The 16,301-nt window shown below is 44.7% G+C and overlaps 1 protein-coding gene across 1 annotated transcript in view; it reads right to left on the reverse strand.

Moving 5' to 3' along the window:
* LOC109519191 (FH1/FH2 domain-containing protein 3-like) overlaps positions 1 to 16,295 on the reverse strand; it is a 37,411-nt gene extending 21,116 nt beyond the window's left edge. The window contains exons 1-3 of the mRNA XM_019875581.1: positions 16,017 to 16,295; positions 11,191 to 11,300; positions 8,083 to 8,150 (exon numbers count right to left, since the gene is read on the reverse strand). Coding sequence (XP_019731140.1) covers positions 8,083 to 8,150; positions 11,191 to 11,300; positions 16,017 to 16,181 — 343 coding nt within the window. The 5' untranslated portion in view covers positions 16,182 to 16,295. The remainder of the gene's footprint in view (positions 1 to 8,082; positions 8,151 to 11,190; positions 11,301 to 16,016) is intronic.
* Positions 16,296 to 16,301: the final 6 nt, after the last annotated feature.

Consider the following 16,301-nt stretch of genomic DNA (forward strand, 5'->3'; position numbering starts at 1 on the left):
CCATCAATCTCCCTGAGGTTAATACAGTTAGGATAATAATGCTCGATGACATTCTCATGTCAAAGCGAGGCAGAAAGGAACATTTGGCAGGCCGTGACGACGAGAGGGAGGACAACTCTGTTATTTTGCGACGGTCTATTTTCTCTCTGTTGGTCTTGGCCCATGAGGAGGAGCGCTGGAGGTTGCTGATGTTGCAGATGACGATGGAGCGCCCATGAATTTTGTGTGCGTGTGTGTGTGGAGTTTTCCTCTGGGATACATGCAAAATAAAATTGTGCAAGCTCCAATGCAAATGTCCAGGATGTGCGCAGGACTGAATGTACAGTAAGTGTGAACGTTTGTTTGGACCCTGTGATTGGATCCAGCTCACATGTGGCCCTAATGAGCACAAAGGGGTTTAGGATTTCAGACTCTGGAAGCATTTCCCATGGGGGGGAAAAAAAAATGGTTCCCTTGTACAAATTGTCGTCAACCTTCAAGATCCCACTGTTTTAAAATAGAAATCTAAACCGTGCTAAGTTATTTAACAGCGTCATACCATGGCTGGCCTCCTAATTAGAATTCAATTGCAAGTCATTGTGCGAAACGCTCCGCGCTCCCTCCCAGATTTTGGCGTCCACGTGTGAAACAAGTGCTCAGTGTTGTGTCTCAAACAACCCCCACCCACCCTTTGTCATTCCCTTTCACACCCTCTCGCACTTCTCACGCTCGCTTCACGTCATTGTTCATCGACTGGCCTCGGCGCGCATGTGCAGTGATGTCGCATGTCGAATAAACAGCGGAGGGAAAATTAGATGACGAGCACAGCGATTGGAACTTTCATCTATAATCCTTCGCGATAGGTCTTGCAATGATTTTATTCTCTGACACAACACCTTGCTGAGCAATGCTATCTTGGAAAATCTGAATTCATGATATGACTTCTGTGAGCCTGCACGCAGACTTCATGACGCAGCAGTTACCATGTGCTTGTATTGGACCACGAGAGGAGCTTCCTGTTCCATTCGGTCCGTGGCCAGAGAACTCATACGGCTCTCGACATTGAGGAAAGCAAAGAATGGGGCCGTCTTTACTTATGTCTTTACCTTTTGCAAATTTCGGCAGGTGCGTCTCCCACTTGTTTTGTCTTCCATGTGTGTTTCCTCTCCTGACGGATTCACCAGTTTTCCCTGGAACGCATCCCCCTCTCTCCCTCTCTCTCTCTCTCTCTCTCTTCATTTCGCTCTTCTCACAAAGCCCCTAAACACATCATCCCTTTTAAAAAAAAAAAACAACTACTGGATCGGACCCGAAGCATGCAGATTCTCCCGCGCGTGCTCGGTTTGTTTATCTTGCGGTGATCCTAATGTTTTATTGCATTATGTAATCATCGGAAAATGATTAAAACAGATGAGCCGGAGGTTTGCAGAGACGCGCTCAGTGGCGATAAGTAAAACTGCAGACTTTACAGTGATCCACACTCATACAGCTGAGCACACATGAAGTGATATATGTGTTTCTTCCATACAATGCGGATCGTGATTTAAAACCTCAAGTTTGGAGTTTTGGCTTTCATTGTCTTGAATCTTGGCTCCAGTGGTGCAAAAGGCCTTTTTTTTTTCTTTTTTTTTTTTTTACAAATATATTTTTAAACCTTCGCATGCAGCGACAGTGAAAAACAAGCACTCACCGTGGTGTGTGTTTTGGGGATTTTTTTTCGAAAACAATGGCAGGTCACCCCACACTTTGGTAAACTTCGTGCCAAGAAAACTAGAGGCCTCCATCAAACTTTGTGGTGTGCTATTTTTAAATTCCTATTTGTCTTCTCACGGCAAGTTAAATCAGATTTCGGGAATAGTTTCTATAGTAGAGGCAGGAACGTAGAAGCCAATTGTTCGCATTCTGTCTTCTGGTTATGCAACATGTTTGGATAGCCAAGAGGCTTGTTGTTGTTAGGCAGCGCTAATAGGTGCCCCTAAGGCAGATGACAAAACAGAATACTTCAACCATGCCCACTAGGGCTGTTTGAACGGCAAAACGACGACAGAAAGAGAAAGTTTGACAGACAAACTCAAAGGAAATGAATGGAATATGAACGATGTACTGACTCTCCTCAGTCATAAATTTTAAAAAGCTTCTTCGGAAGAGAGGAAAAAAACAAACAGTGGCAGTGGCTGGTTCTGGTGGTGCGCAACCCCCTTGGACCCCAACTCAAAGTTGCCACTGAGTCACTCGTTGCGCCGTCCACTCGTTTTACACAGGCTATTATTTTTCCAGTACGTGCATTGAGGCTTAGAGGAGCTCGCCCCAAACAGCCACAGCACAGCAGTTGGAGCGCTCATGTTTGTCAGCACAACGGCAGGCCTGGGAAAACCCTGCCACATCCACAGCAAGCGAAACACAACAGTTTTTTGTCTGTACCGGATTTGATATTTATTCAGTATAACACCTAGGAAAAAAGCGATGCATGTTTGTTGTCTATTCTAAATTTTTTTTTTGTAATGTGCCATGAATGGCTCAGAAATTGAATCGACATACGAGCTGAAAGTCAGAGAACACACCAAGCCGGCAGCCCCCGGGTCAGATACATGTTTGGAGCTTTCCACCTACTGCCGAATAATTCCGCTACTTCCACCACTTTACACCTCCGTCCATAATACCTCACCAGCTCCACATCTCCCACAGCAGCAGTAAGCCATGACTCATGTGGGCTCTTGCAGCCTGGCGGTGAGGGTAAAGGGGAAACTATGCGAGCGATTTTTCCCTGTATTTCCTTCTTGCTGTGACCGACCGTAGATGAGGGTGTCCTCTATCCTCATTTGTAGGAAAACAGATTGAGACGCCACGCATACAAAATATCTTTGTTGACACACACCGGCGTTACCTTTTGAGCCAGAGGTGAGCAAAAGAGTGTCAATATAGATCGCCAGAGAAGGAAAGTCATGCTAGGGTAAAGCTAGTCAGACTGCAGAATTCTTTGGGTCTTAACTGTACAATATTTGACAATAAAGTTGGACTTGACTTGAAGTGACTTGACAAGTGAAGGTCCCGTGACTTTGTACAGTGGGAACATTGCTGGTGTGGGATAGCACATATTTAAAACTTTTGACAACTGTCAAACAAATGAAGAAGCCGTTCCTACCAATTCATTTCCCAGCCAGTGGCAGCGTGAATGTTTGTGCGAATGCTCGTCTCATTATGTGTCCCCGTGATTGACTGACTCGTCCAGGGTGTAGCCGCTCTCGGGCCAAAGTCAGCTGAACTGGATGAGCGGCGGACTATAGACGATGGATTCATTCTGCTATTGCTTAAAAGGAACGCTAAAAACAAAGCAACGGGCTTTCCTTGTTATTTATGCCTTGATCTGTGCCAACAAAAATGCAAACCAAGAAGACAGACACAAAGGTAAAGAAAGTGGCCACTGCATCCAACCATAATGGTAACTTTCTTTCAAGCTGTGCAAGATCACTGTCGCGGTTGACTCAATTTCTGATCAAGGTCAAAATTGCCGACAAGCATGTGTACGCCGTATGAATAACAACGCCAGGAAGATGCTTGAAATCGGCATTACTCTGGCTTGAAACTGGATCAATTTGAATAATAGTAAAGACTTAGCTCAACCACGGTATGCTTTGGCCTGGTAAGCCCTGATCTGGCTTGCATTTGTGTGTGTGGAGGAGGGGGTGTCGGGGAGGCAGATGGTGACATCTACGTAAGCTATGCGCTTAAAATAGAATCACACCAACATACCCCGACGTATGACTTGAACAAAGACGAGGTACGCAATATAGGGAACAAATAACAACCGCGGTTTTGTCTAATTCCCATTTAAGCGGGGAAGTGGAAGTTCGGATTCTATGTCAGTCGCGTGTCTTTGGAACCCCATCATTAGGTTGCCAAAAGTGGTACGGTACGGATGAGTTATTTAGGGACACTCCACAATTTTAGACAACAGAACCCCCCCCAACAAATTGCATCCTGTATCCAAATAGACTGAATGATACCTTTTGATGTAAACGAGCCTCCAGACTGCGTTAGTGCAGAGCAGCAATTCAGCTCTGCCGTAATGTGTCTGGGCCTTAATGACTGCAAAGCCACAGATGTCCTGTTCGACTGCCCCCCTCCTAGCTTAGCCATCGCCAAACATTATCTCCCTGTCACACCATGACATTGCCAGGCCTTATCTCCTGCAGCCCGCACAGTAAATCGCTGTCGGAACCAGCTGTTTTCTCTCCTTGCACCTCAAAGCCAGGCTGCACTAGACGACGGCACTCCCGCTGGCATCCAAACAGCCACTTGGCACTGGATCACCGTGCCAGTTGAGCCTGTGCAGTTTTTTTTTCCTGGGATTGCGATTTAAATTGGGATTACTGATCTTTTAAAATGCTCAGAATGTGTATTTATTTTTCAGTTGCTGATTTCTTCTGAAATGTGGAGGAAAATCACCCGCCCTTTACGTAAACCTAAGGACATATATGGTACCACAGGGGGTTATTAGAGGCCCTTAATTGGGACTCTTGAGTTTCATTTCTCAAAGCCGAGTCACATGGGATTGAACAGAAGCCAGGACACCTTTTGTTTTACCGACTGCACTCCTCTCATGAGTCTGACATCCCTGTCAGATACCATCCCGGCTCAATATTTTTGATCACTTAAAGCAAAAGTAGTTGCTGCATGTGGGGATTCTGGTCACAAGGAAAAACAACATTCATCATGAAAATGTCCTACTTCCCCAATTAACTTTAAATGTATTACTGCTGAGTGGCTGATGGTGTAGTGGTCCACGACTGACTTGTGTGCATCCGCTCATTGACGGTGTGGATGGCTGTTCGTCTCTTTATGCGCCCTGCAACTGACTGACGCCAGTTCAGGGTCCGGGCCGACTTTCGCCCAATGTCAGCTGGGATCAGATCCCGCACACCCCCGCGACCCTGTTCAGGATATGCGCTCTTGAAAACGGATAGCCGCATTGCTGTCATTACCTCCTTATACCAACGACTTTTGTGTGACTGTCATCGAGCTAGAAATATAAATAGAACTGCACTGGATCATGCTAATATGGCATTTCAGAAATTTCTGAGCCTAAAGTATGATCAGGCCAAGTGGATGTTTGGACTCAACAAAGCCGCGGAAATCGGACTTCCCACAAGAAAGGCGGTGCCCACGAAACCACAAAGAGACTGTAACAGACTACACCAATCGTACGTATTTTTTTTTCTTTTGGTGTCAGCTTGGTAACCAAGTAGTGAGTGTGTCTAAGTCACAACTGTGAGGTCTGGGGTTTGAATCTCTGCTCGAGCATTTCGGGTGGAATTTACATGTTGCTCTTTTTGCTTGCATGAGTTTTCTCAAGGTACTTCCACCCATGCTACTTTCTTCACACGCTTCTGTGGCGTCAACGCTTTCTAAAGATAACGTCCCCTCTGCAACCCAGCCTCTCCTACCCCCGTTCCGGAACCACCTCTCTCTCCACCAGTCTGCTTTTAGGCCTGCAACGACCCCGCTGCTGTTCGACAGCTAAAATTATCTTTTGAAACGGGAGGTTGTGACCGGCACTCTCATGCGAATGCAGACCACAGGATTATTTTTGGGGAAACAGGTTTTACAATAGGCACTGCGAGACAAAGAACCTGGGCCTGTCATACTTTTGAAAGTCTTTTCAATCTGACATTTCACCTGAATCCAAGCAAATACTCATTTTTTCAAATTAAAAAAAAACACAAAAAACAACAACAAAAAAACTGTGATCCCAGTGAGATTAAAAAAAAAAAAATCTTAACGGAATTGATCCTTTCATGAGTAACAAGCATTAAAACTGACACACCGTAGATTGATTCTGCAAGCAATGCCGGTCTTTGATTGTGACAGACTTTTTATTGAGCGGATAAAATGCTGACCACTACTCAAGCGATTTGAAGGTCAAGACCTCGGAAGGATTAGAGAGCGTTAAAGGAGTAGATGAGTGGACAACTGAGCCAGAGGGTGCGCTAACTGTTCTGCAGGACTCTAAAGTGACCAGACCACATTACGCTGCTTCTAAGTCTGTTGACTGCGGCAGATTTAGGAAACTGCTACTGTACTCTGCAGCTTTGACTCCAGCTGGCCAAAACCTGTCCCGCTAAAACCGAGATGGGAGCCAGAAATCCTCATCAAGCGTTGTTGTTGTTGTTGTTGCGGACAGGTCGCTGATGACGATGACTGGAGACATTTCTAGGAAGCGCTTGTTTGCCATGTTGAAAGACTCCAAGCACAATGTTGCTTTTCCAAAAGCCGAGATGTGCAATGTGTAATCCCCCATAAGGACATGTGCGCTCTCGCGGTGAAAGAAAGGGATTTAGTCAACAACGCCAATCCCTACACTCAATCAACTCCATCAGAGGGGCTGTCATATAAACGTGGCCCGTTCACTGGAGCTTTAGTTGGCTGTTGTTTGGACAACAGGCTACAGGTTCCTTAGCCATTGTCATTTTGAAGTCAGCCAAATCTACATTTGTGGTTTGGGAGTTGGAAAAAAAATGGTATTCAGCCCCCCAAAAATTGAAGAAAGATATGGCACAAAAGTAGAAAAATCCACATCTGTCAGCAAAAAAATAAAATAAATAAAAGAAAGGGCCAATACACAAAACGGGGCTGCTGTATAAGCTTATCTTCAAAGTCAGGTGATCAGATCAAATTCTCTGCTCGGGAAGCAACTCAGGCCAACAATCATGAATATTAATCACTTTCGTTCCTCACGATAGCAAAAGACAACTAAATGAATTGCTAACTAAAAGATTCCGCCCTTTCAATGAATGTAATTGTTGAAGGTGATCTTTCGGTCTCCCTTAAAGCGTCTGACCTACTCTCATTTTGCCATTCATATTTAGCGCCGCTATCACTGGCAGGGGGACTGTATTGACGCTGGCGGCGGACGGGTTATGAAGGGCAGCAGTGCGAGGGAAAGACTCAAAGCATCGATAGAGATTAAATTAATGCCTTTGGAAAGAGGGCAGGAAATGGCAACTAAATACTCTCGTGAGAATCCGCGCAAAAGAGATTGAGCTGCTCTACCGTAATAAGATATTTAAATCGCCCATGTGTTGATGGAGATTTCCGTGAGACAGCTGAAATACACCTTGTTTACTTTATGTGATTTGACTACTGAGAATTTCCTTCGGTGAGTGAGAAAATTAAAACCCATGAAGGGAAATATGAATACTCTAATTGCAGTGGAAGGCCGTTGCTGCTGTGAGGCTGTGTGTGTGTGTGAGTGTGTGTGTGTGTGTGTGTGTGTGTGTGTGTGTGTGTGTGTGTGTGTGTGTGAGCAAGGGTGGCAATTGGGTATGAGTCTTGCATGTTAACAAGTCATCAACTTTGGGACGTCATCATGCTAACGTTTGCTAATTTTCCGTAAGTGTCTACGGCTGATTCACACACATTTGTTTGGAAATAAAAACCAAAACAGAAATGTCGACTGTAAACACTGTTTACCCTGGCACCACTTTGAAAAATAAGAACACCAAGTTGGACCGTTCGTCGAGCATCAGAGAAACCAATGGACACTTGACGAGGGACAAATGGACAGGAGCCGGATTCCAAAATGATCCCCACGTTGTTGAAATGATCACTTTCCTCCTTGGAAAGCGATCATTTCATCAGACACATTATCTTCTCCAATTCTACCATTTTCCAGTTTAGTCACAGCAGTGTGTGCCGCCGCCATGCTTCTTTCCTCTCTAAAATCATGCCTAAAACTGCCAAGAGACATGGGATTTTCCAACAGCGGACAACCCAGACTCGAAACTACAGCACACCAAGATGGAAGTGACAGCGAAACATCCACAGCCTATCATCATCATCATCATCATCATTGTGTCTCTATCCCTGTATGAGCTTAAATCACAGTGATGCTTATACCATATGACCCTAAGTGTATTGAGAGCTTTAAAATGCCAGTGGTTCCTCACAGTAGGAGGTCTATCATCCCAGGGCGAAAAAAAAAAAAATATATACGGATGTTCAATATACGCCGCACATTGGATTGCCCGTGGGGTCCGACCATACGGGTTGGGCATGCGATTTCAAGTGAAGAAATCCGATCAATGTGTGTTGCACGGTGCTCACCAATGCAGGCATGCACGCGGACTGTCAGCTGGGTTCGTAAAACGACGCTGTGCTTTTTCCCTCTGGACCTGTGGGGGGGGACAAAAACACACATGTAAATCCGTTGTCGGTTCATTCCAACGGCATTCAAGGTTTGCGTTGGTTTGTGCTGCTGCTGCTCGCCATTGCAGAATTATGGCGAAAACGTTCAACCCTGGTTTCATCCGAGCAGAACACATTCACACATTTTTTTGAATTGTTTGTATTTTTAATCAGCGAAAGATGTTTTTTGAACATGGGGTGTGTGGACTTTTTTATCAACACTATAACTTCATTTTCGGTACGATTAAACTGTGGCACGAAGAACAAAATTCTGGATCTGAATGATCCTGCACTGAAGCCATCACTTCACTTACTGATTTCACATGTGGCTTTTCGTGATGTGTTTTTGTTGTGGAGATTCGATTTGTTTTTGTTTCCCGTCGTGCTTGTTTTGCTGTGGCCCGGTCGTTAGGTTTTCATTGTCACCTGTTTTGAGCGGCAGATTTCACATGTGACTTTTCGTGATGTGTTTTTGTTGTGGAGATTCAATTTGTTTTTGTTTCCTGTCGTGCTTGTTTTGCTGTGGCCCGTCGTTAGGTTTTCATTTTCACCTGTTTTGAGCGGCTCCCTGACTTGCGTCTATCAATCAGCTGCCTGCGCCCACTCACGTCTCGTCCAGGTGTGCCTCGTCACTGCTTGTATTTAACGACCTGCTTTCCTTCAATATCCGTCTGTGCCTGTTCAATGATATTGTAGCAAGTTGTGTTCTCCGTGCTCTGCCACATATTTTTTGTTGTAGTGAATGTCCTGTTTCCTGATGTTTCTTTGTCGCTTTGATTTTTAATTCATGGATGGATGGTTGTGGACGATGTTAATTTTTAGATTTTCCCCGTTGTCTTGTCTGCCTTTTTATTTTTGGAAATAAATTCTTTGTTTTTGTAAATTCATTTTGCCCTGCCCCCCTGCTAACCAGCTTTTGTGACCTGGGTAATATTTTAGCATGAGTGGAGTTGCAAATGCTTTGAGTGTTTCTTGTTGTTGTTTTTTTTAAATTTGTTGTGTCTAAAGATGCCACAAAATCCTGGATATTTTACCGCTGGATTTCGTCATCTAGTGTGACAAAAAAATGATTTCTGCCCTTTGGTTGATAGCCATCTGAGACGAGAGGATGACACCTCATGACTGCAGACACAACACTCTTCACATGCTAACATACACACATAGTCACATCTTGTCGGAAAAACAAAATGAGTACAATACGGGAAGGTATGATGGTATTTTGCGCAAACAAATCAAACTCTCTCCTCTAATCCCGGCTGTTATCATCCGACCGGGTGCTAATCTTTGACTCCCATCACGTCCACGCCGTTGGAATTCCCGGGCAAGCGGGGAAATCGTTGATGTGATAATGCCGAGCTCAGAAAACCCCCCTTGTTTACGCATAAGGCGTTGTGAGAAAAACACACACCTAAACACACGCGACAACTTATGTTGGATTCGTTTTGTTGAGACCTACACTTGGTTGGTGATGGAAAAACAAAAAGATAATGTTTTGTGACAGAAGCCCGGGCGAAGACACATCGCTTCTCATACGACACGGATTATTTTGACACTTCTACTGGCTTATGTTCTTTTCCGCCGTGCAGCATTTCAGCAGGGATGTTGTGCCCATCTCCTTTTCCTTTGTTTACTATCAACTCACTTGCGTCAGGACGCTGCCGGTAACACTGACAAACTCTGCCTGGTTTCTGTTTTGCTTGTGTGGATTAAATGATCGGGATTAGGCAAAAACTACTTAACTGATTAAAAGAAAACCTTGTGGGAGAGCGGGGACATTTTATTTTTCTGCACCTTCTTAGCTCCTTTTGTATCGCGATGACCTCCTTGTGTGATCTATTGGTGTTTAAAAGAAGTGAATGAGAATTTTTTTCTTTTCTTCTTTTTCTTTTTTTTTTTATCTTTTTCGAACTGGAGAGGCGACTTTCGAGAGAGCCATCCCCAAACCTGTCAGATGTTTTTCGAGTTAAACCCAACCCCGTTGCATGACTCATTGCCTTCTGTCAATTCACTGTGACCTTTGTTAAAAAGAAAAGAAATCCGCATTGATTGAACGATACGTGCTTGCCATCCAACCAGTTGCTCCAGATCGCGGCCACTTAAAAAAAAAAAAAAAAAGGGTCACGCCTTGATTCACCTGTCTATTATCTAGAAGCATGGCTGACAAAGCTGACACATGAGACGAACACACAAGCACACATAGGCACAGGTTTTGTGATTTCGTCTTTGCTTTGTGCGCTGCCGCCGGCATCTCAACACATCTGCATACCACAAACCGCTGCAAACACATAAATGGTGACATCTCGCCACATTTTTACCTTCCATTAGTGATGCAATGCTGTGAGGTAGACTTGCAAAACACTTGGTCATTGTTTTTCACTGTTGTGTTATGTTGCTCTCTCCTGGGTGTGCGCGTGTGTATGTGTGTGTTTGTGTGTGCAAAACACCAAAGCTTTTTGGGACAGTCACCAAGAGACGGAAAAACTTCCAAAACTGTGATTCTCAGTTTTGCTTTTCAATGTGTTTTGTTGAGGCTCAAAATGCAGATTTGGACCGGTAAACTGCCATGCAGAACTGCTTATTTTGAGCCTTGGGCTTATATGGAAGCACGGTATTCGCCAAATCGTGTAACATCTCACCACTGTTGATGAATTTATCCACTAGTGTAGTTTATCGAGGTGAAAAAAAGCAATCGTTGAGGTCAATTTGCCCTTCAGGGCAGTGATAGCGCCGTTAGCACAGGCAGCTAACAGGTGCTTTATTAAGTTGAAAAATGCACAGTTGGTGCAAGTTGAGTTGGAGGGAAAGAAGGAGGGCAAGTTGAATATGTCTTTCCACAGTGCTTCATTCTTTCCATGAACTTCTGCTCCCGAGGAATCCATATCAAGCTGCTTATGATTAATTCCTGTTGCATTAGAATGGAGCGAGTTTGTGTGTGTGTGTGTGTGTGTTTAAGTGAGTGAGGTTAAAAGGATTTATTCCGAGAGTAGGTGGCAAATGATTATTGATGATATGAAGAGACCGTCTCACCCTGCGTCATCCTGCTGGAATCCTTCCAGCTCGTCCCTTTGCTCCGCCAAGGAGGACTCCAGGTCCAGATAGGTGCCATTGTGGGAGAGCTGCAGCGCGCAGTCGTCGAGCTATGGAAAATGATAATACGGGGTTTGAAGAGCGTAGGTGGCTTCAGGAAACGAAGTGTGACGTTCAAATTCAATTTGTGAATGAGACAATGCGGCGAACAGTTCGGGTCAGGGTCTTGGATGATTCTCCCCAAATTACCCCGTGCGAGTGCGCTCCGCGCCACAGCAGAGAGAATGCTTTCATGTCGGACCACAATAACTGCTCTCCACTACATTGTTGCGTGTTTTTCAAAGAGGTTTTCGGATGGGGTTCGAACAGCGGGAGGGGCCTGTTTTCATGTGGCTCCGTTTTCATGTACGAGGGAATGAACTTGTTGGGGGTACAAACTACAGGCAGTAGACCATAAAACTCAAACCAGAAATGAACAAAGGGGGATGGTCTATGTTGAATTCGATGTGTGCGGTGTTGCTAATGTAAAGGCGTCTCCAGTGTCAACGTGTGTACGGAAATTGGTGCCCCGCTGCAAAAATCCAATGAATGCAGCTGTGACATCTGCTATTACTTGATCCGAGGTTCCACTGCAGTACTTTGTGCGTCAGAGTCGCTCCATGACATTGTGTAACTGGAAACCCCGCCGTGTTTGAGGCCAGGTGCGCAAGAACGTATCTGTACGTGTCTTGCATTGATGTTCATGACAAGTTGACGGCAGGTGCTAAGTGTACCCCGGTGACGACGCATATGTCATCTCCTATACTTATTTCATTTCACATCATTTCAAGCGGGAGTAACGTCGATGTAAATGTTAAAAATCCGCGACAAAATGTCTTCCGTTTTTCAATGAACTCAACTAGCGGTTGCCTCGACTTGCCGATGAATGAGATCAGAGTCAAAAGTGTTGAATTAGCATTTAGCACCTGTGCGCTATCAGTACGGTATTGCTTTGACCTGGAATGGTCCCAAAGCGCGATGCCAAGCGCACCACCCCCGACCGCGCAGCCGAGGAGCATGACGACACACTGGGACCGGCAGGCGCTGATCACAAGACCACTCTGGGGCACCCTCTTGTCTTTTCCCTCCCTCGCACTCGGAAAGAGAGACGGCCCGTCGGTCGGCCTCGCGGCATAAATATAACCCGGCTATATTTACTCGAGGTTGCGTCCACTCAGGAGCTCAAGGGTAGGTGTGTCCGTGAAGCCTGGGAGTTGAGCGGAGGGGGGCACCGAGGCCAGTTCTATCTGGAGATTGTCACATTTAGCAAGCGTAGATTACTCCCGAACTGAGAGCGGGCCACGAGCAAAAGGCGCCGTCTTTGGGCCTTGTTCTAGTTCCTCTCTCATTTTAATCTGAGCCAAATCCTAATCCAACAACAGGGGAAAGGCAAAACATGGGACAGTAAATAATCAGACACAACCCCGATTAAAAACGCAGTCGGTCAAGCAGATTAAAATGCATGCGGCGATTCCGTGTTTGACGCCATCGTTTTCAAACCAAAGCCAATTTGATTCTTCACGGTGTGTGTACTTGATGCTCGGTCAGAATCCAAATCTTGAGCAATCTGCGCATAAGTGACATAAGAACGATTGTTTGCACCGCCTGCATTGAAACGAAACTGCATAACTTTGTGCTGTTATTGTTCGTGCCCTGTGAGGTGTGCTAAAATGGAGGATTGTTTGACCAAGCCAGGGAAAGGGAGGTGGGGGGGGGCGAGGGTGAGAACAGAGGGAGTGTTAATCACGTCCTGCCCCACTGCCCCAATTTGAAGTTGAAATAAGACAAAAGCGTTTCTTGTGCCCAATCTGTCCACATTATTCAGCACGTTTAGCGCCGCTGTCATTCCACAAATACCTCGCAGACACTTTTCGTCCTCGAAATCAAGTCCAGCGGAGCTTTCTTATTCTCACTCGCGGAGCCCCATCAACTGCGATTCTTTCGTTGCGCTCTCCTCATCTTGCACACCCGCAATCACATATACTGCTTGGCCGAGTGAAACTCATAACTGAACCCCATCTAAGGTCTCACGTTCTGAAAACTCACCGGTGGGTGGACTGGATGCAGTTCCAGTAGCAACTGGAAGGTCCCAGGCCGTGCCCAGAAACACTTGGGAGCGAGTATTATTTACACTCATTTAATCAAACTCTCCCAAAGTGGAGAAAAAGCCGGGAGAAAAAGACGAGTAATTATTTCCATGTTAGAATAACACAAAGCGTGCTTGTGTTGCACTGGAAACGACCTCCTTATGTAACTTGGGGGATGACTCTTTAAGATCTTTCACATCACTGCCATGAAATGGTGCTTCAATGTGCGGTTGTGAAGTCTCATTCAAAAGGTGTAGCCGACCATTATTTCTATGCTCTCTCCTGAATTTTTGAAACGAGTGTGCACATTTGCAACCATGTGACTTGTTTGTATCTATGCTCTCTCCTGAATTTTTTTAAACTATTTTTAAAATCATTTCAACATTGAATACAAGATGACCTAATACTTAACTACTGAGCATGATATTCACTGCAAGGCTACCAGTAGAGTTTGAATGACTTATGGTCTAAAATCCAATTTAAATGCCTAATACGGTACACAGAAAAAGTATACCCACCACCTGAGGCCTTAAACAAGGTGGAGGGAATTATAAAATGGTTGAAAATCACAGTCAGTGTTAGTAGAAAATGGTCAGCATTTTGCTGGAAAGCAAAAAGAAAGTCTTAGAAAGTCGAGTAGAACATCTGAACTTCATTTGGGTTTAATCAGAGGCACCATAGAAAACTTGTTTGTATCCCAATTTGAATCGAGTGTGCACATTTGCAACCATGTGACTTGTTTGTTATACTTGCCCTCTCGAGAAGATTTTAAAATTGAGTTATACCGTCCAAAGGGCACATTAACGATGGAAATGTTTTGAAAGTATTGATCTTGACCTGTTTTTTTTTTTTATATCACAAAACAATGACATTTGAAGAGGGGTGTGTAGACTTTCTTATATCCTCTTGACACCAATGTAGGCTGCAAACTGACATCGCCAACTACTTTCAATTTGTTTTTGCGATTTATTTTTTTTTTGGTTGTTTTTTTGTGATTGTTGAATTGTTTCGACATCACGTAAGAAAAAAGTTTTGATCTTGACCTGTTTTTTTTTTTTTTATATCACAAAACAATCACATTTGAACAGGGGTGTGTAGACTTTCTTATATCCTCTTGACACCAATGTAGGCTACAAAGTGACATCGCCAACTACTGGCCGGGCATTTTAAATTTGTTTTTGCGATTTTTTTTTTTTGGTTGTTTTTTTGTGATTGTTGAATTGTTTCGACATCACGTAAGAAAAAAAACGTGACGTGTCGACGTACCACCCTTATTCCATGCCAGCCAGTCCTCGCGTGCGCTTAAGCGCGCTCGAGTGTGTGAAGTGGCGCATGGTCAGAGAGGTGGAAAGAGATGGGGGCGGGGGTCGGGAAAACCATGTCACCCAAAGTGAGAAGAACAAAGTGTTGCAGGCATCCGGGCCCGGGCCGCAGGAATTCTGGGACGAGTGACCTATACTTTATGTGCAACCCAGCTGACCATGCGCATCGTCACAACATAATAACACAGGAGGCTTTTCTGAGAGAAAGGGCGCGGGAGGTTATTTTGCATTGACAAAGCGACACGATCAAATATCAATAAAAAATTTAAAAAAAAAAGAAATAAAATCAACATTCATTAAGTGCTAAACCCACTGGCGACTGTTTCATTTTTTCAATAACTTAATCCCAATAAAGACTCTTAAGCTTGAGCTTTGCAATCTGACGGGGAAAAAGTGCAACTTTTCAGTTTCATCCCTATAATCTAAAGGCGGTATCCAGTTGCCATCGCGCACAAAATTGCAAACACGAACACAAGCCGTTGCCATCTGTCCATGTAAAGGTTGTAATCATAAGCTTTTCTGCGCTGTGGGCCATTTTTCATTTGTTTTGCGGCTTTTAAATACGGGGGGAGCTCAAGATCGACTGGTCTGGAAAACCACTTTGCTGTCGAAAGTCGGTTTGCCATCAGAGTTGTGTGCAGGCACTTTGACTCTCTTCGCGGCTCACTTTTTTTTTTTTAAATATACACCTTCAACTTTTTGTCTTACAGTAAAAACAATGTCACATATCTGGTCATAGCCGAGTGTATGAGTGCCTGGAAGGAATGCGGTGCTGTTTTGGGAGTTTTCCCTCGGGCTCCTTTTGGACCTTGAACTTGGCATCTTTGCTTTTTCACATGCCCATCATAAATTGACAGTGACCGCTATACACCAGTGTGTCAGGCTATTTGTTGGGCTCATGTCTTGTCGACTTGAAATGAGGCAGCTGGGGGATCTGAAGTGGTTGCACTCATAACGACCGCCCTAGCACCTGTCAACAGCGACTTACAGATCTTTACATATGCATCGGCTCATTTCCAGACAAACGCCTGAAAATGACAAAACACGAGTGTAAATATTTCGTCTTCATTTTGCCGCTGTTTTTGCCCGCATTGAGGAAAGACAAAATGCTGGTCTTAATGTCAGCGAAAACATTGGCAGTGTTCTGAAAGGGGACAGTGACAAGAGAATGACGGGGTGGACAGCAATTTCACGCACACATGCAAAACGTTCAAAAATGATCTGGAAAACAAAATATACACAATCAAAATGATCCTTCACAAATATATATGGATATATTTGCGGGCAATAAAATAATGCACATTTGCACGATCATTGAAATAATGTATACATACAGTATAAATTGTGAATACTTTTATAAAATAAAATTATGTCCTACCTTGTGCGGAGCCTTGAGGAGCCGGTGGATGCCTGCGAGTTGGTTGATGAGCGGGATGTCCTCCCTGAAGGTGTACAGCGGCGGCCGGGTCGGTTCCGGGAAGTTGGTGCTGTTGAACGGATCTGTGTCGTCTAAAAATTGAACCCTGCACGCAAACGTGGCCATGGTGCATCCATGCAAATGGCAGCCAGGTTTGCCGGGGCCGCTGAGAGCTGCTCAATTTGCTGGTAACTAACCCAAACAAACAAGCGTCGTCAAGTGGGTAACCGGGACCGAGACGGGGGG

This window comes from Hippocampus comes, unplaced genomic scaffold (genome assembly GCF_001891065.2).
Source record: "Hippocampus comes isolate QL1 unplaced genomic scaffold, H_comes_QL1_v1.1 scaffold12, whole genome shotgun sequence".
Classification (NCBI taxonomy): domain Eukaryota; kingdom Metazoa; phylum Chordata; class Actinopteri; order Syngnathiformes; family Syngnathidae; genus Hippocampus; species Hippocampus comes.